Here is a 23,076-nt window from a genome sequence, read left to right as displayed (position 1 = left end):
ATGCTACCTACAGAAACCACCTGGGCTGGCTGCTGAATCTTAAATCAATATGGGCAACAGGATAGTGCCCCCCTGAAGGCAACAGACTACTTTAGGGGGTGCAGAGCAGGCCATGTGCCTCCCAGCAGAGAAGAACACTTGGGTGGGGATACATCAGAGGGAACTGTCAGGAGGCTACTGCTGCTTCTTCTTTTCTATTTTTTAATTTTCAGTTTGTAGGAATGTCATTTACATTCAAATATAATCAATTTTATACATGTATAGGATTCCCTGAATCCTTGGACCTCCCTCTGCTCCCCCATGGTTTCCATCTTATAATATTAATCCAAAAAAATTATATCCAATTTTATTACATGAAAAGTGTTATGTCAATCCTGCTAACGTTTTTAAATGTTTACTGTGTTCTTCAAGGTAATCTGTACAAAATTTCCATTCTTTGTTAAACTTCTTGTCTTCTTGGTTTCTGGTTTTCCTGGTCAGTTTTGCTAATTTGGCATAGTCCATCATCTTGATTATCCATTCTACTCTGGTTGGAACCTTATCTTCCTTCCATCTCTAGGCAAATAGCATCCTTGCAGCTGTCCAGGAGGCTACCGCTTCTGCCCCTAGCATCTGATGCCTGAGGCTGTTGCCTCACCTTGCCTATTAACAGGGCCAGCGTGTGTTGGAGGTGGCACACGGCCATATAATGGCAAGTAACTTCTGATAGCCATATCCTTCTTATTTGGAATATTTGGGATCATAGGGAGCTGCCTCAGAGTCAGAATGTTGGTCCATCTAGCTTATTGTTGTCTATGCTGAGTGACAGCAGCTGTCCAGGGTTTCAGGCAGAGATCTCTCCTAGTCCTATCCAGGGATGCTGGGAATTGCATCAGGAATCTTTTGCATGGAAAGCAGAGGCCCCATCACTGAGCTATGGCTATCCTGCTGCAACACCAGCACAGCCTAGGAGAGACATGAGGGATGCATGCTACCTTTGAGAAAGATAAATCCGCTGGTGCTGTTTGACAATATAGACCCCACTTGCAAAAAAGTTCTTCCTCTATTTCAGGCAAATCTCCATGAGCTTGCAGTGCCATCTAGTGACCAACATGTATCTGCATTTATTTACCGTATTTTTTGCTCTATAAGACTCACTTTTTCCCTCCTAAAAAGTAAGGGGAAATGTGTGTGCATCTTATGGAGCAAATGCAGGCTGTGCAGCTATCCCAGAAGCCAGAACAGCAAGAGGGATCGCTGCTTTCGCTGTGCAGCGATCCCTCTTGCTGTTCTGGCTTCTGAGATTCAGAATATTTTTTTTTCTTGTTTTCCTCCTCCAAAAACTAGGTGCGTCTTGTGGTCTGGTGCGTCTTATAGAGCGAAAAATACGGTATTTATCGATGTGATTTTTTTCAATTGTGTCTCAGTATAGTCAGAATCTGGGCTTGAGCCAAAGTACAAGATGGGTCTTCTCTCCACCTACCAGTATATTGCAGGATGTGGTTGAGAGAAAAAGAGAAACAGAATACTCCAGCATTAGTGTTCCCACATTGCAGGTGTGTTGGGGGTAGGGATGAACAAATCTATCAGTTTAACTTTCCCTGGTTTTCATTTTCTGTTTTGAAGTTCAGTTCTTCCCATTTCCTTTTTTTAAATACAGTCATACCTCGAGTTAAAGATGCTTCAGGTTGAGCGTTTTCAGGTTGCATTCCGCAGCGACCCAGAAGTAACAGAACAGGTTACTTCTGTGTTTTGCTGCTCGCACATGCGCAGACGCTCAAAATGACGTCACGCGCATGCGCAGGAGCGGCAAATCGCGACACGCGCACGTGCAGATGCGGGTTGCATTCTGCTCATGATGCGAATCGGGCTCTGGAACGGATCCCATTCTCATCCAGAGGTACCACTGTAATTTTTATTGAGTTTTTGATAATTTTATATATATAAAACACAACAATTTCAAACAATAAAATACAGGGGTTCTTTTGCACCTTCGGACCTCCTTCCCTCCCTCCATGGGTTCCACATTCAAGATTACATTTTCTGCATCTTTTACCTTTATCCATCCATTATATAACCATAATTACCACAAATAATTCCACATTACAAGTGTCCTTACATCCCTGCCAAAGATTTTAACTGTTTACAGTGGTCCTTTAAATCAATTTCAAATTTACTCCAGTCTTTAGAAAATACTTGATCTTCCTGGCTTCGGAACTTCCCCGTCAGTTTTGCCATTTCCACATACTCCATCAGTTTCATCTGCCATTCTTCTTTTGTTGGTCCTTCTCCTTCCTTCCATCTCTGGGCTAGTAGCATTCTCGCTGCCGTTGCTGCATACAGTTCTTCACATTTCCACACCACTTTTTTCTAAGTCCTGATGAAAACTCACCAGAAAATTCTCCTAATTTTGTGTGTAATTTTTCTATACAATTTTGCCTAACGTACAAGTTTTCGCAAAGCAACTTCCCCTGATAGAATTCATTTTTGCATGTTGTTTTTCAGTAATAGATACATTCTTATGCACACCTTATTCCGGTAGATGAATTTTTGTATGCATTACATAGCTGTATCACTGCATTGCAAAATTTTGAGAAGTGAGAATTTTGAAGGATGCTCCGAGTTTGGCTGCCATATTGTTTCTGAAGGTACAAATTAGGCAGATTCACCTTGAAATGTGAACTAAATCCCATTTCTCCCCCATCCCTAAGGGTGGGGTGAGGCTGAGAGAATATGACTTAATGGCAGTGCTCCAAGACAGTTCACTGCAGGTTGGAAGCATATCTAAGGCTGAGAGTGGCTTACAACATCCCTGTTATGTTACTTTTACGTATATTATGGAAGAAGGAGCTGAAATTGAGAGAGTGAATGGCTACCAACAGCCCTGAAATGCAATCTGGGTTTACAGATATGTGGTAGAAAGTGGAGATAAGGAGTCACTTGCTGCTTCTCTTGAAGTAACAAAAATGTATTGGGTTGGGACTGCAAAGAGACCTGTCTTCCTTCAACATGTTCTTTGGCTTAAGAAATTCTTCTTCTTCTTCTTCTTCTTCTTCTTCTTCTTCTTCTTCTTCTTCTTCTTCTTCTTCTTCTTCTTCTTCTTCTGTGATCACTTGTAGCCAAGTAAGATTGACTTCCATGAACACGGTTTAAACAGTGAGTCTATAAGTGACTGTGGAGGCCAATTCTGGACCCACACATCCTTCCACAGTGGGGACATTGGTTTTGGGGCAGGAATTGATTGCGGTGAGGGTTTGCCAAACGTGCCTTCCTCTTAACTTGTTTCTCCCTTTCGTCTTGAGTTCGAGCGTCTTCAAAGTTCATGACGCCTTTGGTAAAGCCTCTTCTCCAACTGGAGCACTCACAGGCCAGTGTTTCCCAGTTTTTGGTGTTTATACTACATTTTTTTAGATTTGCCTTGAGAGCATCTTTTGTTGCCCACCAGCATTACGCCTTCCATTTTTAAGTTCAGAATAGAGTAGTTGCTTTGGAAGACAATAATCAGGCATCCACGCAACATGACCAGTCCAACGAAGTTGAAGAATCATTGCTTCAACACTGGTGATCTTTGCTTCTTCCAGTACATTGGCATTAGTTCTCCTGTCTTCCCAAGTGATGTGTAAAATTAAGAAATTATACATAATATCTCACTTGATGAGCATGAGATCGCAGCCTTGCCAGTAGCGTAGCATGGGTTGTCAGCACCCAGGGCAAGGCAAGTAATTTGCGCCCCCTAACCCATGGATTTGCGCCCCCTAACCCTAACCCCCAGATGTTGCGCCCGGTGCGGCCAGCCCCCCCTGCACCCCCCACGCTACGCCACTGAGCCTTGCATCTGTGTTAATTAATCCTAGACCTTTCACTTCCTGATGCTCAAAAACGATGGTGGGGAACCTGTAGCCTTCCAAATATTGGAACCCTTGGCAGGTCAAGTTTGGCTTGTGGGCCAGAGATTCCTCACCTCTGCTCTAGCAGGCAGCAGGAGAACTAATGGCTGGAAATGACAGGGAAGCAGATTTTGTCTAAACACTGGGAGAAATGTCCTCACAGCAAGAGCTGTTTGACAGTGGAGCAGACAGACTCCCTTGGGAAGTAGTGGACTCTCATTCGCTGGAGGTATTTAAGCAAATCCTGGATGGACATCTCTTAGATATGCTGCAGTTGTGTTCTGCACTGTGGTCTAAACCCCTGAGCCTCTTGGGCTTGCCAATCAGAAGGCTGATGGTTCGAATCCCCGCGACGGGGTGAGCTCCCGTTGCTCTGCCCCAGCTCCTGCCAACCTAGCAGTTCGAAAGCACACCAGTGCAAGTAGATAAATAGGTATCACTGTGGCAGGAAGGTAAACGGCGTTTCTGTGTGCTCTGGCTTCCATCATGGCGTTATGTTGTGCCAGAAGCGGTTTAGTCATGCTGGCCACATAACCCGGAAAGCTGTCTGTGGACAAATGCCGGCTCCCTTGGTCTGAAAGTGAGTTGAGTGCCGCAACCCCATAGTCCCCTTTGACTGGACTTCACCGTCCAGGGGTCCTTTACCTTTTTACATTTTCAACCTCTGCATTACAGATCCTGCACTGCAGAGGGAGAAGGACCTCGGGTGCCTTACAAACACTTTAATGAATCTGAATCCTCATCTCATGCCTAAATGTGCATTGAAATAAAGAACAAATTCAAAACAGGATAGCTAAAATAATAGCTAGAGTGCATTAGAGGATCCGTAGAAGGTAGTCATGCAACCTGGAGACAGATAAAGTCACCTTTAAAATGAAGTCAGGTCTTTCCAACAACTTTCTCCTGGCCTGCCTGCCTGCCTATCTGCCTATCTTTTGCACCTCTCGCTGTCAGCTTTCAACAGTTCCTACTGAAATAACACTTTCCCACCTATTCACCAGATAAATCCCTGAGCTAAATCTGCTTCACCGAATCTCTGTTTTGACACCCCAACGATGTTGCTGTTAATTCTTCAAGAGAATTCTGGGCTCAGAGCCAGTTCTCATCAATGCCCAGGACATAATAGGCATTTGATCATATTTCTAGGGATATGAATTGTTGCAGCTGTGCTGAAGGTTGTCATTAAAGTTAATTTACGCTGGCTTGAAGTTACGTCTTTAGGGAATTCATTGTAAGAACTTTCTCCATGAGAAGGTGCTTTTAAAAAACCCAAACCTGTGCCAGCTGTGGAGTCATGACCCATTTGCTTCGCGCATTACAGCTGCCTCTCCTTGGATTAATGCTGCTTATGTGCAGGATCTCACCTTTCCCTGTGCATACACCTTGTACACAGGAGAATGTGATCCTGTACATGGGGAATTGTGATATTTCCTCCAAAATGCACATCTATTGCTACTGAAGCTGAGGCTCCAATACTTTGGCCACCTCATGAGAAGAGAAGACTCCCTGGAAAAGACCCTAATGTTGGGAAAGATGGAGGGCACAAGGAAAAGGGGACGACAGAGGATGAGATGGTTGGACAGTGTTCTCGAAGCTACCAGCATGAGTTTGACCAAACTGCGGGAGGCAGTGGAAGAAAGGAGTGCCTGGCGTGCTCTGGTCCATGGAGTCACGAAGAGTCGGACACGACTAAACGACTAACCAACAACAATTGCTACCAACAGAAACATGGCTATGTGAGCGCCATAGAAAGGTACCTATTGGTCATTGTCCATGACATCATGAACACCAAGTAACCAAGCTCTGTCCACCATGCCTGTGCCATTTTGTGAAATTGTTTTCAGAGGTGCTTTGTTTGTGCTTTAAAGGTCCGCACCAACACCTTGAATTGTGCTTGGAGAGGTACCCAGGAGCCAATGTAGGTCTTTCAGGACCAGTGTTATATGATCTCTGCAGCCACTCCCAGAATCCCTGCTCTCCTTCGTCTTTCATTCTGCTGCAGCCTGAGATATCCACAAACAACTCTGGGAACAGGAGAAAAGAGTTCTGGGTGACTGAGTGTGATTCTCAGTTAGATTGGAAGCATATTTTTGGCATGCAAATAAATAAATAACAGTGTTATTTTCTTTTAAATTAAGCATTGCTGGTACTCACTGATTGGAATTTTCTGGTACCAGTGAGATATCTGGCCCATTTGTGCTCTGACAGCTTTCCAGAATGTGCCGGGCTATGATTGCCGCCTCAACGACTCACATCCCGTTTTTCTGACTTGCTTCCTACTCAGGTCAGGTCCTTTCATTTAATTAGCTCTCATTTCCGTGGGCAGATTCCCCCCCCCCCCACTTGCTGGCTTCGCTTCTTGGCTGAACGGCGACTCAGAAGGAGAAATTGGATGGCATCTGGGAACGATTGAAAAATAAAAACACCGAGCGTACATGCAGAGGGATTCGAGGGTGCGGAGAAGATGGCGGCAGAAAAATGAGATATTAATTGAAGGCAAGGGACTGGTTTGGTTTAGGAACATAGTCAGACCGGTGGTCCATCAAGCTCCATATTGTCTACACTGACTGGCAGCAGCTGTCCAGGCTTTCAGGCAGAGATCTCTCCCAGCCCTAGCTGGAGACGCCAGGGATCGAACCTGAGACCTTTGGCATGCAAAGCAGATGCTCTACCCCTGGGCTACAGCCCTTCCCCAGAAAGTGAAAATGAAGCATGGGGGGGGAAGCTAGAGAAAGGGCTCGAGATATAATTAAAAAATGATACAAGAGACTTCTTAGGACTTGGAAGAGCCTCAAGAGATAAAGTGGAATTGGAAAACGAGTGAGGTCCCAGCTAAAGAAGAATGGCAACTTAAGCTGATGGAATATGCACAGCTTGCAGACTTAACATACAGTGGTACCTCAGGTTACAGATGCTTCAGGTTACAGACACTTCAGGTTACAGACTCCGCTAACCCAGAAATAGTACCTCGGGTTAAGAACTTTGCTTCAGGATGAGAACAGAAATTGTGCTCCGGTGGAACCTCAGGTTAAGAACAGTTTCAGGTTAAGAATGGACCTCCAGAATGAATTAAGTTCTTAACCTGAGGTACAACTGTATAGAATAAGAGAGCAAAAGAACATATGTTTAGAGGAGACTGGAAAATGTTTATTGAATATATGGGGGGGAATTGTGTACACCTGAAAACACTGGCAGGGTTAAGATAAATTCAACAGAGTGGCTGGGGAAACCCAGCCAGATGGGCGGGCTATAAATAATAAATTATTATTATTATTATTATTATTATTATTATTATTATTATTATTATTATTATTTATTCAGTTTTAATGGATGCAATAATGGAATACTGAATAGTTTTGTTTTTGTGAAATGTGCAGGGATTTATGACATGCAAAATGAGCCATGGAAAGAGAAGAAGGGAAGTCACTGATATTTTAAGGATGTTTAAATGAGCATTTTAAATTGTAAAACAGACAATTTAATAAAAATGAGAGAGAGAGAGAGAGAGAGAGAGAGAGAGAGAGAGAGAGAGAGAGAGAGACTCAGTGATGGGCTATACAGAACAAAGTGAAATGTGAGTAAATAAATGCATATCATATCCTGAAAGAAACAGCTTCACTTCAGTTTCCAAAAAGATTTCAGGGTTACCTGGCTGTTTCCTATGAAGCAGGTAGCAGCATCCATGGAGGGAGGAAATTTAAACTGGGGAAATGGTCTAGGATTAACACCCTCCTTACCTGCACTGCAGCCCTGATCAAATTCTCCCACAATCGCTACTGCATTTGCTTTTAACTTTAAAAGGCAGGAGATGAGGTTCATCCTTCCCTAAGTCACATCTTGTTGGGGGGGGGGGCTTCTACATCTTTCCCATGCATTTAAACATATTCTCTGTTTGGGGTCTGTTTGGAACCTTATTTTCAAAATATGTGCAGGTTTGATAGGTACGTAATAATTTTATTTGTGAAGCTATAAGCCGTGATGAAACAGGAAGAGCATTCAACGGTCAACAAGGCGGATTCTGCACGTGGAATTGAAGGGCAGAGAAGGTTTGTCAACCTGGGAAAGTAGCCCATCTAGGAGAAGGAAAACTCTGATCCTAAACCTCCACTGTCTTGCAGGATGGCTTTGGGAGAAGAAAAAGGTGTGAGAATGTTGAGGAAAGTAGGAGAGGATATATTGATTAAATATTATCCTTCCTCACTCAAGTTAGTGAGCTAGTAGCAGAGCACATTCCCTTGTACATTGCAGGAAGCTAGTTGATGGATTCATGAGAATCATTTGAGTTAAGCAATCCAGATTGGCTTGTTCCTGGTAAATCCCCTTTAGTTCCCTCTTTAAAACAATAACAGCACAACAGTCTTCTTTTACAAGTACAGTCATACCTCGGGTTGAATGTGCTTCGAGATGAGCGCATTTGAGTTGCGCTCTGCGGCAACCCGGAAGTAACAGAGCGAGTTACTTCTGGGTTTCGCTGCTTGCGCATGCGCAGGCACTCAAAATGATGTCACGCGCATGCGCAGAAGCGCTGAAACGTGACCCGCGCACACGCAGACGCATGGACACGGGTTACATTTGCTTCTAGATGCTTCTTAGATTCAGTTCACAGTACAGTGGTACCTCGGGTTAAGTACTTAATTCGTTCCGGAGGTCCGTTCTTAACCTGAAACTGTTCTTAACCTGAAGCACCACTTTAGCTAATGGGGCCTCCAGCTGCCGCTGTGCCACCCGATTTCTGTTCTCATCCTGAAGCAAAGTTCTTAACCCGAGGTAATATTTCTGGGTTAGCGGAGTCTGTAACCTGAATCATATGTAACCTGAAGCGTATGTAACCCGAGGTACCACTGTATAGTCCTGAAGGCAGGCCTTAGCTTGTAGTTACAGTTACAGAGAAAAGTGTGGGTTCATCCTCTGTGAGGGATGAGCCCATGCGATGCTAGCTGAGAGCCAGCAGACAGCAAAAGGCAAACTGGAGAGAAGGGACCAAAAGAGAGAGATGGGTGGCTACATGACTGGCCCTTTTGTAGAGTCTGCTGGAGTCACACCCATCTACCTGGTCATACGCTGGGGGAGGATGCTCAAGACCAGGTGTGACAGAAAGTCCTCCTGGCTGGAGCAACATTACCCTGTGTGGGCAAACAGGAAATGCTGTATTTGACTGCTTCAGTGATGTTACATCCCACAAAAGGCTATGGCGTTTGCCCTACACAAATCCAGAGTGGAGTAATTAAGAGGGCTGGATGGTGTCTTGTACACCTCCTTCCAGAGACTCCTGCAGCCAAGTGAATGCCAAATGTATTGCTCTGCTTTCCTTTGGACCACATCAGTGAGGCCGAGAGGGGGGGGGGTCTTGTTGTCTGGGCAGCTCAGGACCTTCATACATGCTGCCCTGGGGGATGTCAATTGGGTGCTGTTAACACAGAAGTTTGACTTCAACCCCGGCACACTCCATCGTCTGTCAAGACAGATGGGTGCAAATTAATTGTTCTGGGAGTGCACCAATGTTGATTGAATCCCCAGCTTAACAATTAATAGGTTGCATCAGATTTCCATTTTATACGTTTCTTTGAGATTTATTTGAATGGAAAGTGATCAAGAAATTTTCAAAAGAAATAGACCAACAACACCTGGAGAGTCAAGGGTTCTTCACCCATGCTTAAGTTGTCAAGAAAAGGTCCATGTTTTTAGGTTACTGGAAATAAATGAGCTGAGAACTTCTCTCTCTTTACATCAGGGTAGGTGAAAGCAAGCAAGCAAGAATATTCTGATATTCTGAAATTAAATTAATGGTTTGAGGTTTCCAGCTCACAAGTCTATTTTTGTTTCTCTCAGATTTTGAGGAAGAAAAAAAAATCTATAGGAAGTAGAGAAAGTAGGATCTTCAGCATCTTCATGTTCAAAATTCATTTCTGAAAATGAATGGCTTATAAAAGAAGAGCAGTTGGGAAGAGCCATATGGTGTGAAGCTGTATCTTGAGCATCTCCATTGGCACCACGTGGTCAGGGAGTATCTGAGAAAAAAAGGTTCTAGTAGAAGGGAAATAGAAGTAGAGGGCAGCACAAAAATAGGCGTTTGCAACACTTTCATGAGAGAGGAGGATGTGTAAAATAGGGGGGAGATCTTTACATGATTGAGGTGTAAGAATAGGTTTCCAGTGAAATTAACATAGGAAGGTAGAAAAGGAAATGATTTTGGCATGTGGAACTCTCTGCCACCAGATGCAAGAAAGAATAATACAACTGAATTTTTAAAAAGACAGCCCTATTCAGGCATTCTATGAATTCATACCAGGTAAAATCTTATCTTTTCTCCCAGGCATTGGCTGGACTATAATGATTTTGTTTTCTATTGGGAGCATTTTTAAAAAATAAATTTTTATTAGATTTTCCACCGTGATAACACAAACCACAAAGCAAGATGATACACAAAAACAGAAAAGGAAAAAGAAAAAAGAAGAAGAAAGGGGGGGAAACAATAAACAGATAGACAATGATAACAAACTTAATTCTTCACAAATCCAACCTTTTAAACATCTTGGTTGACTTCCTCGAATCCCTCCCTTCTGAGTTTCCTTGTAATTAAAAGTAACAGCTTTCCAATATCATTATTAAACTAAAACAATTTCCAATTATAGTCCATCTTATTCACTTTTCTTAACATTCTGAATCCCATTTATTTAATTATAACTTAATGTAATCCTAGGCCTATTTGTTTCTTTCAAGTAATTCTAATTTTTTTATATTACAATATTTATTCAAATAGTCCTTGAATTTCCTCCAGTGCTCTTGAAACTCCTCTTCTTTCTGGTCGCGGATTCTTCCAGCCTGGTCAGCTAGCTCCGAAGAGTCCATCATCTTCATCTGCCAATCTTCCACTGTTGGTAGTTCTTGTGTTTTCAAATTTTTAGCAAGTAATATTCGAGCGGCCGTTGTGGCATACAAAAATAATTTAACATCTTTCTTGGGCAATTCTAAACCTGTTATTCCAAGAAGAAAGGCCTCTGGTTTCTTAATAAATGTATATTTCAACATTTTTTTCAGTTCGTTATATATCTTCTCCCAGAAGTCTTTCACCTTGGGACAAGTCCACCACGTATGGAAAAAAGTACCTTCTTTTTCTTTACATTTCCAACAAAGGTTATCACTATTGTGATAAATCTTTGCCAGTTTTACAGGGGTCAAGTACCATCTATACATCATCTTCATAATGTTTTCCTTTAACATCGTACATGCAGTGAACTTAACCCCTTTCCTCCATAGCCTCTCTATTGGGGGCATGTTTTTGCTGCTAAGAACATAAGGCAAGCCCCCTGGATAAGCCCAATGGCCCATCTAGTCCAGCGTCCTGTTCTCACAGTGGCTGAACAGATGCTTCAATGGGAAGCATTGGGGCAGCACTCTGCGATTCCCTCCCCCTGGTATTCAGAGGCATAATACTGTTTTATTGGATCTGTCCTACTGGTTGTTGTACCCCTTGCATTGTACAACGATTTTATTTTTTTCCTGATTTTGTTGTGCTTTTTCCTCTTAAAATACCGCAAGTTGTTTGGAGACCGCTTTGTGGAAAGCAATTAATAGATAGACTAAACCGTTAAGATTTTTGTGCCGCTGCTGAGGACTGAAGCCTTGTGTTTTGTGTCTCTCCATACAACAGGCACTGCGGAAGCTGGAGTGATTGCAGGAGCTGTCATAGGGGTCCTCTTAGCGCTTCTGTTGCTCTGTGGAATAGTCCTCTGGTTCTTACGCTTTAGGAAGCAGAAGGAGAAGAAGAAGACCCAATCCATATACAGCGGGAATGAAATCAGGTTAGAGTGGCTCGCCTCAAGGTCGCCTTGGTTCTAAGCAAGCATCATTTGCCAACTGATCCTTAAAAGATGCAAAAACAAGGAAGCCAGGAGCTAAAAGTGGCCTTTCCTAACCTGATGCCCTCCAGATGTTGTAGGCTACAACTCGCAAGTGCTGGCTGAGGGTGATGGGAGTTGTAGTTCAAAACATCTGGAGGACACCAGGTTGGGGAAGGCTGGCTAAAGGTCAGAAATCCACAGAGGCCTGTTGACACTAAGGCTAGTTTATGCAATGCCACCAGTCTTCCCTCTTACCACTATTATGGCACGAGGTCCGATTCAACAGGTAGCTTGATAGCTCTGCAAATCAGATGGATTATCTGAAGGTGCAATGAAGGAGGAGAAGCCTCCCTTCCCAATTCCTAGGTCCTGTTGACTGATAATTTAAAAAAAAAAAGTGATGTTGACCAGACAGGTGCAAGGAGCTTCTGGTTTAGTTAATTTCATACGGAAAGGAAACTTTAAAAAAAATTAAAAAGTATTTTCCATTATTGTCTGTGTGCTACCCATCTTGGCTTTTCAAGGCATGGGATATAAAAGATAAAAAGCTTTCAATGCAGTCTACTCCACTTAATAGGCTACAATAGGGGAAAATATGACCAGCTAATGTGTGCACCTGCTCAGTCTGCTGTTCAGTATCTAAACGCAGAGAGAAGTTGGATTTCATGAACAGAAACCCATGTATTTCATGGATAGGGGAGCGGGTGGCACTGTGGTCTGAACCACTGAACCCCTTGGGCTTGCTGATCAGAAGATCAGTGGTTTGAATCCCTGCAACGGGGTGAGCTCCTGTTGCTCTGTCCCAACTCCTGCCAACCTAGCAGTTCAAAAGCACACCAGCGCAAGTAGATAAACAGGTACCACTGCAGCAGGAAGGTAAATGGTGTTTCTGTGTGTTCTGGTTTCCATCATGGTGTTCCATTGCACCAGAAGTGGTTTAGTCATGCTGGTCACATGACCCGGAAAGCTGTCTGTGAACAAACGCCAGCTCCCTCAGCCTGAAAGTAGGATGACTTCCGCAACCCCATAGTCCCCTTTGACTGGACTTAACCATCCAGGAGTCCTTTACCTTTACCTTTTTTACCTTCATGGACAGGGCACATGTTTTGCATGGGAAAGGTCCCAAGATCAATCTCTAGTATCTCCAGCTAGTACTGGGAAAGACTCTTGCCCCAAACCCTAGCGAATTGCTGCAAAACTTCAGTCAAGTATAATTGTGCAGCCTGAATTCACTGGTATCTCACTTGAAAATAGTGACCGTCTGGCTGATGCTACCTGCTTCAACATCTCTTCTTCTTCCCTTCTTCTCTCCCAAAGGGAAGATGCCACGGCTCCAGGAATATCTGAGGCCTCTCTGCAGGGAGAAAGCCAGCCAGAAAATCATCTTCTGGAAAACATATCTAGCAGGCCTGCATCTACTACCAGCACTACCAAATCCCAGCTCAAGAATTTTCTTGTCTAAGCTTGCTCTGTGACCATGGGGTTGGTTTGTTGTCACTTTACAGCATTTTGTTTTACTGCACGAAGAACATTTCCTCTGAAGATGTTTAGGACATCCTTCAAAGGGTGTCCTAAATTGCCCCTAATCTGCTTGCTGCATTGTCAAAACTTGAATTAGATTTCTGAGAGTTCCTCCAGAATAGAGGTGGTGGAGAAATTTTATTCAGTTTGCATTTCAACCTACCTTATTTTCACTGTCCAAAACAAAATGCAAACCGAGACACAGCCATCCTTTGAAATTCTCATGTCTCTGAATTTTGCAAGGTCGTTCTCCAGCAAAGTAATGTGTACAAAAATCAATAAAAGGACCCCAGACAGTAGGCCAGGGTAAAGTACATCTTTGTGAAAAACATATATGAAAATGCATCATATTTGGGGGGTATTGTCTTGCAAAAATGTGCCTACTAGGCAAAATTGCAAACAAAAATATGTATAACTCACACTAAAATGCTGGTGAATTTTCATAATAACTTCTAGCTACTTCCTTCAGGAGCTGTGGCTCAACTTCAGTTGCCCCCTTCTCCAATCAGAGTTTTTAGTGTAGTTTACTATGACTCCTCAAGCTTCCCTGCTAGGTAGCACTGAACACTAGCTTTTCTATGGACTTCCTACCCTTAGAATTTAGCTCCTGTGTTGTGAATTTTCACAGAACTTTTCACAGTGACCTTACACTGCTGTGCAATCTGCCATAGCTTTCCAGCTGGACTACCTGATCTGCGCTCGAAAGTTGTTTGGAAACGGCAGTTCCTTTGGAGCATGGGAGCCAGACTTATTTTTAGTGTGAAATGTGGGGAGCATTTAAACTTTGATTCTGTATTTGTCCATTTGTTTCCGGGTTCCTTCTGCATCCCTTTTGGGAACAGCCTTTTTTTTCATCCTGAGGGCTGCATCTGCTTCTAGGCAACTTTCTGATCGCCACATGCTGGTGGGTGAAGCCAGAATCAGAAGTGAGTGGAGCAATAAATGCTAATGGACCAACCACCCGCCTCTATCTCCACAAGAGATATTATCAGAGTTCAAGGGCACAGTCTAGCCAGTCATACGCCTTCAAGGAGGATGCAAAGCAGGGCCATTAAAGATGTAGCCATGGAGAGGGGGGTGTTAGCCTGGGCAGAGTTCCAAGGGCCACATGGAGAGACCTGGAAGTCTGCCTTTGGCCCTTGGACCAAAGGTTCTCCATCTCTGTTTTATGGTCTTAGTCCAGGCTATTTGAGAGAGTGCCTTCTCCCATAAGTACCTCTCTGCTCTTTAAGATGAGTCACTGAGACTCTTCTGGTGGTTCCCACAGTGTATTTCACTGACGATGACTTCCAATCAGGCTTTTTCAATGATGGCTCCTAAGCTTTGGAACTTGAAACAGGTTCATGTTGCAGGGTGCCAGATAATCCAGGAATTTTCTCCTTTAAAGCACACTGTTAATATGTTTTTGTTGTATTCATAGGCTATTTATGGTCAGGTTCATGCGTCAATGCTCTTGATTTCTCTCATCATGTGTTTCCACTACCATTGTTCTGATTCTATATTTTGTGCTGTTCCTTTTTTAAAAAAATCATTTCCTTAACATGAAGATTGTTGCATGAAGAGTTAACCAAGCCCCACCCCCCAAAAAATAAACAGTGGGTGTCTTGTTGTATTAAGCCCCATCTTACTAAGACTGAACAACCCTAGGCTTTATCCTTGGCTTTAAGGCTAGACACAGCTGCCCAAAGTATCCCAGTTTTGGGGATTTTTTTCTCCCTGGAGCTGCCCAGAATCTCTTTTCTTCAATGTGTGCCCCCGCCAAAAAATGTGTCCAGGCAACCCAAACACTCACACACACACACACACACAGCTCAAACCTGTTGCCAGCATCCACTGTGCACAAATTAGGCTGCTCTGCATACATTTACTTATTTTTAGAGCTGTCAGCTGATAAAAGAAATCTGAATGGTCTGGGTTTTAGTCTAAAGAAGTTCAGTTCTAGAGCGCATGCCAGAGGAGCTGCTACTTCCAGAGGCGTGCTGTGTAGACACCAGCCAGGACAAAACAAGAGCTTTTAATGTGTTATTCTCCTTGCCCCATTATCGGATGTAAATTATAGGGCACCTCCCGTCGGTGGTTTACCCTTCCATGGACTCCCTGCAGATGGGCAGGAGTCAAGATATAGCCTGGCTTCACCCCAATGCCTAAGCCAAACCCCTCACATCTATAACCAATAAAGTTGTAGCCTATTTGAACCCATAAATCAGTGTGCTTTATTTTTCTCCTGTGAACTTTGTGGCTCAGGTGCCTTGGCACGCAATGGGCAAGATGGTGGGCAGCTGCTGCAACAACAATAAAAAGGATCCAGATTTTCATATCAACATTCCTTTATTAAGATTCCATCTTGGTAGAAGCAATCACATGCAAAATGTTAAAAAGATATTTAGAAAGACAGCTGCACCAGCTCCTGCCTAAACTGTATGGATGGATGGAGAGAGAGGGGGGGGGACTTACAAAGTGGGGCACGGTGCAGAGAGGCCGAGGGAATGTGGGGTGTTCACAAGGCAGATGGAAGAACAGTGTACGATGATGTAAAATGTAGCTGAATAAGCAGGGGGGAAATTCCTGCATGCTATCGAGGTCTTTTGAACATTTCTTGGAATGGTTGGATGGTGTACAGTCCTTCTTGCTACCTAGAGAAACTTCCTAAAAGCCCAGCAAATTCAAAGCAGAGAATACAGTCACTACTTGATTTTGCTCTTCTGCTTATCCCATGGCCTTCTTCCCCACCCTGTCAGCCCTTCTCCTGCCTGCTCTGAGCCCTGTAAGAAGCGAGGGAAGAAGATAGCGTAAAAAGCCAGGATCACATCTTATTTCTAACCTGCCAGCCTGTTAGAGAACTTGGACTGTTCTTCGTGCTCTATAGAGAGCATAAAGCTAGAGGTTTGAGTATAAGCAAGAAAAGAAGAATGAGGGAATTAGGTTAAGGAGTCGGGGGAGCCAATTGGGGGAAGGGGGAATTGGATTAATGCAGCCTTGCAAATAATAATAATAAGTGGTTGCCTGCAAAAATATCTACTAGCCTGCAGTGAGCTAGCATTGGAGGGACCAACTAGTGTGCTATTGCATTCAGGTCCTGCTTTTGAGCTACCCATAGGCATCAGGGGGGTGGGGGCACTGTAAGATGGTCCCTTGGCCTGATCCAGCAAAGCCTTCTTATGACAAGGTACACTGAGTGGCTTCCTCTTCTCTCACTTGCTCTCTCCCTCTGGGCCCAATCGACACAATGCCCTGAAGTTGAGCACGGGGAGGGCGTGGAGGCTGTTCTTGTCTTCTTGCTCTGGTTTGCAGGCTCAAAGAGAGCAGGTGAACAGACAGTTCCAGGAGGAGGAGGGAGAAACACCAGAAAACGACAGTGGGCCCCTAGTGGGTTCGTGCAGGTGCCCACCAATGCCTGCCCTGTGGAGTGCTCTTCCCTTCCTTTGCCCTGCCTTTCTACCCTGGGTGCAAAGGAGGGATGGAACACTCCGTTCCTCCTCTACCAGCTGCAAGTCTTTCATGGTTGCTGATGGCTTCTGGGCTAGTGCTTAATTGCAAGGGTGAGTTAATAGCAAATGCGGAAGGCAAAACGATTTAACCTGACTACACGGTTGATCTCAAAACTATAGGGCCGGACCATTACAGTGGTACCATGGGTCTCAAACTTAATCCATTCCGGGAGTTCATTCGACTCCCAAAACCATTAAAAAACCAAGGCACGGCCTCCGATTGGCTGCAGGAGCTTCCTGCACTCAATCAGTAGCCACGTAAGCCACGTCGGATGTTCGGCTTCCGAAAAACGTTCACAAACTGGAACACTTACTTCCAGGTTTGTGGCATTTGGGAGCCGATTTGTTCAACAACTAAGCCATTTGGGAACCAAGGTACCACTGTATATTTGCAGCCTGAAGACAAGAATGGTGCCCCTCTTCCCCAAACCAACTGGACTGGTACATGAATCTTACCTCAGCAATGGTGATGAGACAACATTCTCCATCACACTTGAGGCAGTGTATGCAGTCCTGGCTTCCAACAGAGGGCAATGGCTGGGAGGAGGCGCTCAGGAGCCACAGCTGCACCCCAACACCTGACCCCTGAAGTCACTGCCTCACTCTGTACAATGGTAGGGCCAGCCCTACAGAACTTGGGGCTAGGAGGTTAGGGCAGCCACAACAACCAGCTTGCATGGTGGGGAGGAATGACACATACTGACTATCAGATTGGGTCTGTGCAAATGAAGAACCTGAAGGCTAATAACTGGGAGCAACTTAGCACTCTCCATGATCTACTGGCCCAAAGAATAAAAGGGAACCAATGGCTGTCCTACAGCTACTGTATAAGTTCATTTAAAAAGGGCTCACCACACCATGACAAGAATTGAGGACAACAACAGAATTAATATTTCAACCTTCAAACCACAACTGAACAGGAACGTTCAACAAAGGCTAGACTGATTAAAAATGGAGCTTGGTTGCGCAACGCCTCAAAAAGAATTTCTAAAACTGTCAGATGCAAAAGAATAAATCAGCATGCAACATGCAAGAAAAGGCTTTATGGGAACAGCTCTCTGGGCTGACCAAGGAAAAGGGTGTTTCCTTTCTAGCTGGAGATATTTTAAATTTCAAGTGTGAACGGTAGTATGAGAGAGAGGTTTCAGAAACAGCTTTGCAGGATTTTGATGTGTTTTTCCAAACCTGATGCCGCCTGTGGTGAGGACAGACAAAACACCTTATTGCAGTCCTATGCATAATTACGGTACTCAGAAGCAAGCCCCATTAAGTTCAATGGTACTTACTCCCTGGTATGTGAGCACAGGATTGCAGCCTCAGTCGTGGGGAGATAGTTTGAATGGACCTTCCTTGCACAAGTAACATTATGTACAGATTTCTGCCTGGCGCAAGTTCAGCAGGCAAGGAATGATGCTGCAATTTTTCAGTGTGTTGGGACAGGGAGTGGGGTGGGGACACAGCTGGGATGGGCACATACGAGTTGGTGTTAGGGACGAGGGAGAATATATGAACTGAAGCACAGCTATTCTTTGAAGCATGCCCTTCTCTGAATTTTGTGACGTAGTTCTCCAAACAAATGAAGTATACAAAAATATATATATCGGGGAAACTAGGCAGACAAAGGCATATATTAGTGGAAATAGCACCATACGTGCATTATATGAGGGGGAACTGACTGCAAACACTTGTCTGTTAGGCAAAAATGCATATAAAAATTTGTACATTAGGCTAAAATGCTGATGAATTTTCAGGAGAATCTTTTTTTTAAAGGAATTGCAAAACTGATGCAGAAATGTGGTGGACTGGATAAACGAGAAACTGAGAGAAACCAAAACTGACAGGTTAACCCATCTCAACGTGGCACCTGTAACATCATCAACATGCATTTCCTTCTCCATTATTTTTAAAATGTTATTTAATTGGTAAGATGAAAGATGGGCGAATGGAGATATAAGAAAATCATTGCGTTCACAATCACAGCCATAGGCGATGTTAATGTGGTTTTATTTTATGTGTGTATGTATTGTATGCAGTAAGGATCTAATTAAAAACAGCAGCCAATATTATGCCCCATCGAGCCAGATATTACAGTGGGACAAAATGCATGTTTGTGTGCTGCAGCAAGCCGTTCTATCATACCACTCTCAGCTCCACTGCCTTGTCTCCAGACTCTGGCCAGTGATGGAAAAGGCTTAAAGGCCGAGCTATAAGAAGAATAGCCTCTTTGCCTCTGCTCAGACTGCTTAGAATACAGGACTGAGTAGCGAATGCCTGAAGGCCCCCCAAAAACTGAGAAGTGGAGAGGCAAGCTTACAGGTTATGAGCGCTGCAAAAGAAAGCTCCGTTCTATATCGCACAGGTGTGGGTGTGATATATGTGTATATAATTTGGGTGGGGGGAATTGAAGAACAACTGATATGTACACAGGGAGGGGTTAGAGACAGCGTGCAAAGGAGAAAGCAAGGAGTGCCAATATGATTTTTTTTTAACAGAAAGAATAGGGATAGCGGCTCTAAAAAGAAAGGCGGTCCAGGAGAGCATTGCATCTCTTCTGTGATCAGACTCAGTGGGGTGGTGATTGTTCTTCTGGAAGTGAAAGGGTGCTGTTGAGAAGACCAATGGGAAACCAGCTTGGATGCTTCTGTGCCATTCCATTTCTTCTTAGCCACTGTAAATAGAAAAAGACATGTTGACTCTGGCATTCGCAGACCTGCATCAACAGCTTCCTTCCTGACCCATGGTGGGGTTGCTTCCAAACCTCCCCTCCAGATTTCTTGGTAGGTTTCAGAAATCCAAATTGCAGGGTTTTGTTTCCAAAGTGGAACCACCAATGAGTTAGAATTTGCCTTTATTCTCCTTTAAATAACATTTCTGAATTCTCAGTGGTAGATAATAATAATTTATTATTATTTATACCCCACCCATCTGGCTGGGTTTCCCCAGCCACTCTGGGCGGCTCCCAACAGAATATTAAAAACACAATAAAACATCAGATGTGTATCTGAAGAAGTGTGCATGCACACGAAAGCTCATACCAAGAACTAACTTAGTTGGTCTTTAAGGTGCTACTGGAAGGGAAAAATTTTTTTTTGTTTTGAATAAAACATCAAACGTTAAAAACTTCCCTAAACAGGGCTGCCTTCAGATGTCTTCTAAAAGTCAGGTAGTTGATTATTTCCTTGACATCTGATGGGAGAGCGTTCCACAGGGTGGGCGCCACTACCGAGAAGGCCCTCTGCCTGGTTCCCTGTGACCTCGCAGTGAGGGAACAACCAAAAGGCCCTCAGAGTTGGACCTCAGTGTCCAGCCTGAACGATGGGGGTGGAGACACTCCTTCAGGTATTCAGGACCAAGGCCGTTTAGGGCTTTAAAGGTCAGCACCAACACTTTGAATTGTGCTCAGAATTGTACTGGGAGCCAATGTAGGTCTTTCATCTGCTTCATAACCCTGGCATGTTAAGGAAGGGCTGGGAGAGACCCGTCTGAAATCCTAAAAATTTGCTGTGAGCCAGTGCAGAACAGGGGCAGCCAATGGGGTTTTGCAAAACCTCCAGATGTCTTGGACTACAACTCCCATCATCTCTGACTGCTTACCACACTGGCTGGGGCTGGTGGGAGTTGTCATCCACAATGTCTGAGTGGTGCCACGTTAGCTACCTCTGGTGGAGACAACACTGAGTTAGGCAATCCAATGGTCTGGCCCACTTTAAGGCACCTTGCTAGACTATATTTTTATATTGTGAACCACCCTGAGACCTCTGGGCATAGGGCACTATACAAATTGTAATAATAATGATAATGACAATGATAACGATGATAACAGTAACAATAGTAGCAGTAATAATAATCATCCCCCCAATTTTCAGAGTCCCATTAAGGCCCACCAGTATCACCTGTCCTGGGCTGGGCACCTGAAAATAACCTGCAGTTTAAAAATAACCTGCAGTTATTCTTTTGGGAATTATAGGGACAGAACTACCTAAATTGTATAGAAATAACCAATTTCTTCTTTTTGGTGTTGTGCTGCAAAGTCTTAAAGCAGGGATGCCTAACTGCAGGCCTAGGGGCCAAATGTGACTCTCCAAGCTTCTTTGTGTCCCCCCTTTTCCACACCACACCCCCTGTCCCAAGCCACGCTCCTCACTGATCCTGCTTCACCCCCTCCTAATTTTTGCCTGGATGGAGGATATGATGCCCTTGTTGTTCTGCCCACTTTTGCCTCTGGCTCCGCCCGCCACTAGCATGTGGCCCCCACAAGGTTGCTCAGTAGAGAATGTGGCCCTCGGGCTGCAAAAACACCGCCCTTGTCTTAAAGGGTAGGTTTGTTAGCCTGACACAACAAAAACAATAGAGTCCTATAGCAACTAAAGACTGACAAATATATTGTGTCCCAAGCTGTGATTCCAAAACACAAGTTCTGGTTCATACTACAGTGGTACCTCAGGTTACATTACCTTTGGGTAACGTAATTTTGAGTTATGAACGCGGCAATCCCTGAAGTGTATACTTCCGGGTTTCGCCCTGCGCAACTGCACAGAAGTGCTCTATCGTGCTGCGCGCATGCGCAGAAGCGGTGCCTCCGGATACGGACTTTTGGGGGTAAGTACGGACTCCCAGGAAGAATTAAGTTCGTATCCGGAGGGTCCACTGTACTACTACTAATACAGTGGTACCTTGGGTTACAGATGCTTCAGATTACAGACGCTTCAGGTTACAGACTCCGCTAACCCAGAAATAGTACCTCGGGTTAAGAACTTTGCTTCAGGATGAGAACAGAAATCATGGGGCAGTGGCGTGGCGGCAGCAGGATGCCCCATTAACTAAAGTGGTGCTTCAGGTTAAGAACAGTTTCAGGTTAAGAAAGGACCTCCAGAACGAATTAAGTTCTTAACCCGAAGTACCACTGTAATAATAATAATAACAAAACAACAACAACAACAATGGCTGGCTTCCGACAAAAGATTTTAAATACTTAAAGGTTGGGAAGGGGGGAAGGGGGAAGGCGTGCTTGGGAAAGCAAGTGCACTGATCCCAGTGAAACTTACTTCTGAGTAATCAAGCAGAGTGGATTATAATAATAATAATAATAATAATAATAATAATAATAATAATAATAATATAATAATAATAATAATAATAATAATAATAATAATAATAATAATTAATAATAATAATAATATAATAATAAAAATTTCTTCTTTATACCCCGCCCATCTGGCTGGGTTTCCCCAGCCACTCAGGGCGGCTTCCAATAGAATATTAAAAACACAATAAAACATCAAACATGAAAAGCTTCCCTAAACAGGGCTGCCCTCAGATGTCTTCTAAAAGTTGTTTATTTCCTTGACATCTGATGGAAGGGGGTTCCACAGGGCAGGGGCCACTACCGAGAAGGCCCTCTGCCTGGTTCCCCGTAACCTCACTTCTCGCAGAGAGGGAACCACCAGAAGGCCCTCGGAGCTGGACCTCAGTGTCTGGGCTAAACAATGGGGGTGGAGTCGCTCCTCCAGGTATACTAGATTGGGCAGGCCGGAGCGCTCACGTGGGACTCAGCTCACGTGGATGCCAGCTAATAGCCTGCAAGCAACTCAAGCATCTCCTCCCTTTGGTGAGCCATCGGGAATCTCCCCCTCCCGCTTTGAATGAATGCTGCAATGATGATCCAGGCCTGGACTGGCTGTGCCGGATCCCTGGTGGAAAGGAAGCTGGTGTTCTGGGCGTTGTTTGGAAAGCACAGCGGGCTTAGGAAAGAGGCAGGAAAGCAGTGGGGCACTCAGGAAGCCCAAGGAGGCATTTGGAGAACTCGCCGTCTCCATTCGGATGAGGAAGTGTAGGAGACGAGGGCTTTGGATCTGACTTGAAAACAGTTCTTGCAGAGGGTGTGTGGGTGGCGAGCAACACTGGCTCCTGCTATTTTCTGCCAGATGGCTGCTGATAACTCCTCTCTCTCTCTCTCTCTCTCTCTGGTTCTGTGGCTCTTGTTTTTCGCATTGCCTTGATATTGTGCAAAGCCTTGGCACCTTTCTCATCCTCAGGGAGGTGTGAATCATTCCCCTGGTCTACTGATGGGTGTTGCACTGCTGCCTTGGTGCCACCTGCAAAACCTGGCACCTGTGTCTCAGAACAGGAGACAAGCTGACATTTTAGGTACCAAGTTCCTTTCTCTGCTTCTGTAGCTTTACTGAGATGTGCATTGCTGGTACAATGGTACCTCTGGATACGAACGAGATCCATTCCACAGCACCGTTCGCATCCTGAAGCGAACGCAACCCGCGTTTGCGCGTGCGCGGTTCACGATTTGCCGCTTGTGCGCATGCACGTGATGTCATTTTGACCGTCTGTGCATGCGCGAGCTGCGAA

At 44.4% G+C, this 23,076-nt stretch overlaps 2 protein-coding genes across 2 annotated transcripts in view; one reads left to right on the top strand and one right to left on the bottom strand.

The window, feature by feature from the left end:
- Positions 1 to 15,431, top strand: part of VSIG2 (V-set and immunoglobulin domain containing 2) — a 28,196-nt gene extending 12,765 nt beyond the window's left edge. The window contains exons 6-7 of the mRNA XM_083589006.1: positions 11,518 to 11,668; positions 13,025 to 15,431. Coding sequence (XP_083445132.1) covers positions 11,518 to 11,668; positions 13,025 to 13,169 — 296 coding nt within the window. The 3' untranslated portion in view covers positions 13,170 to 15,431. The remainder of the gene's footprint in view (positions 1 to 11,517; positions 11,669 to 13,024) is intronic.
- Positions 15,432 to 15,537: 106 nt separating this feature from the next.
- NRGN (neurogranin) overlaps positions 15,538 to 23,076 on the bottom strand; it is a 50,825-nt gene continuing 43,286 nt past the window's right edge. The window contains exon 3 of the mRNA XM_083589225.1: positions 15,538 to 19,384. The gene's annotated coding sequence lies outside the window, so the exon portion shown is untranslated. The remainder of the gene's footprint in view (positions 19,385 to 23,076) is intronic.

This window comes from Podarcis filfolensis (assembly GCF_964270895.1).
Source record: "Podarcis filfolensis genome assembly, chromosome: 15".
Lineage (NCBI taxonomy): Eukaryota > Metazoa > Chordata > Lepidosauria > Squamata > Lacertidae > Podarcis > Podarcis filfolensis.
The sequence above is the reverse complement of the archived record's forward strand: the minus strand, read 5'-3'. Positions and strand labels throughout refer to the sequence as shown.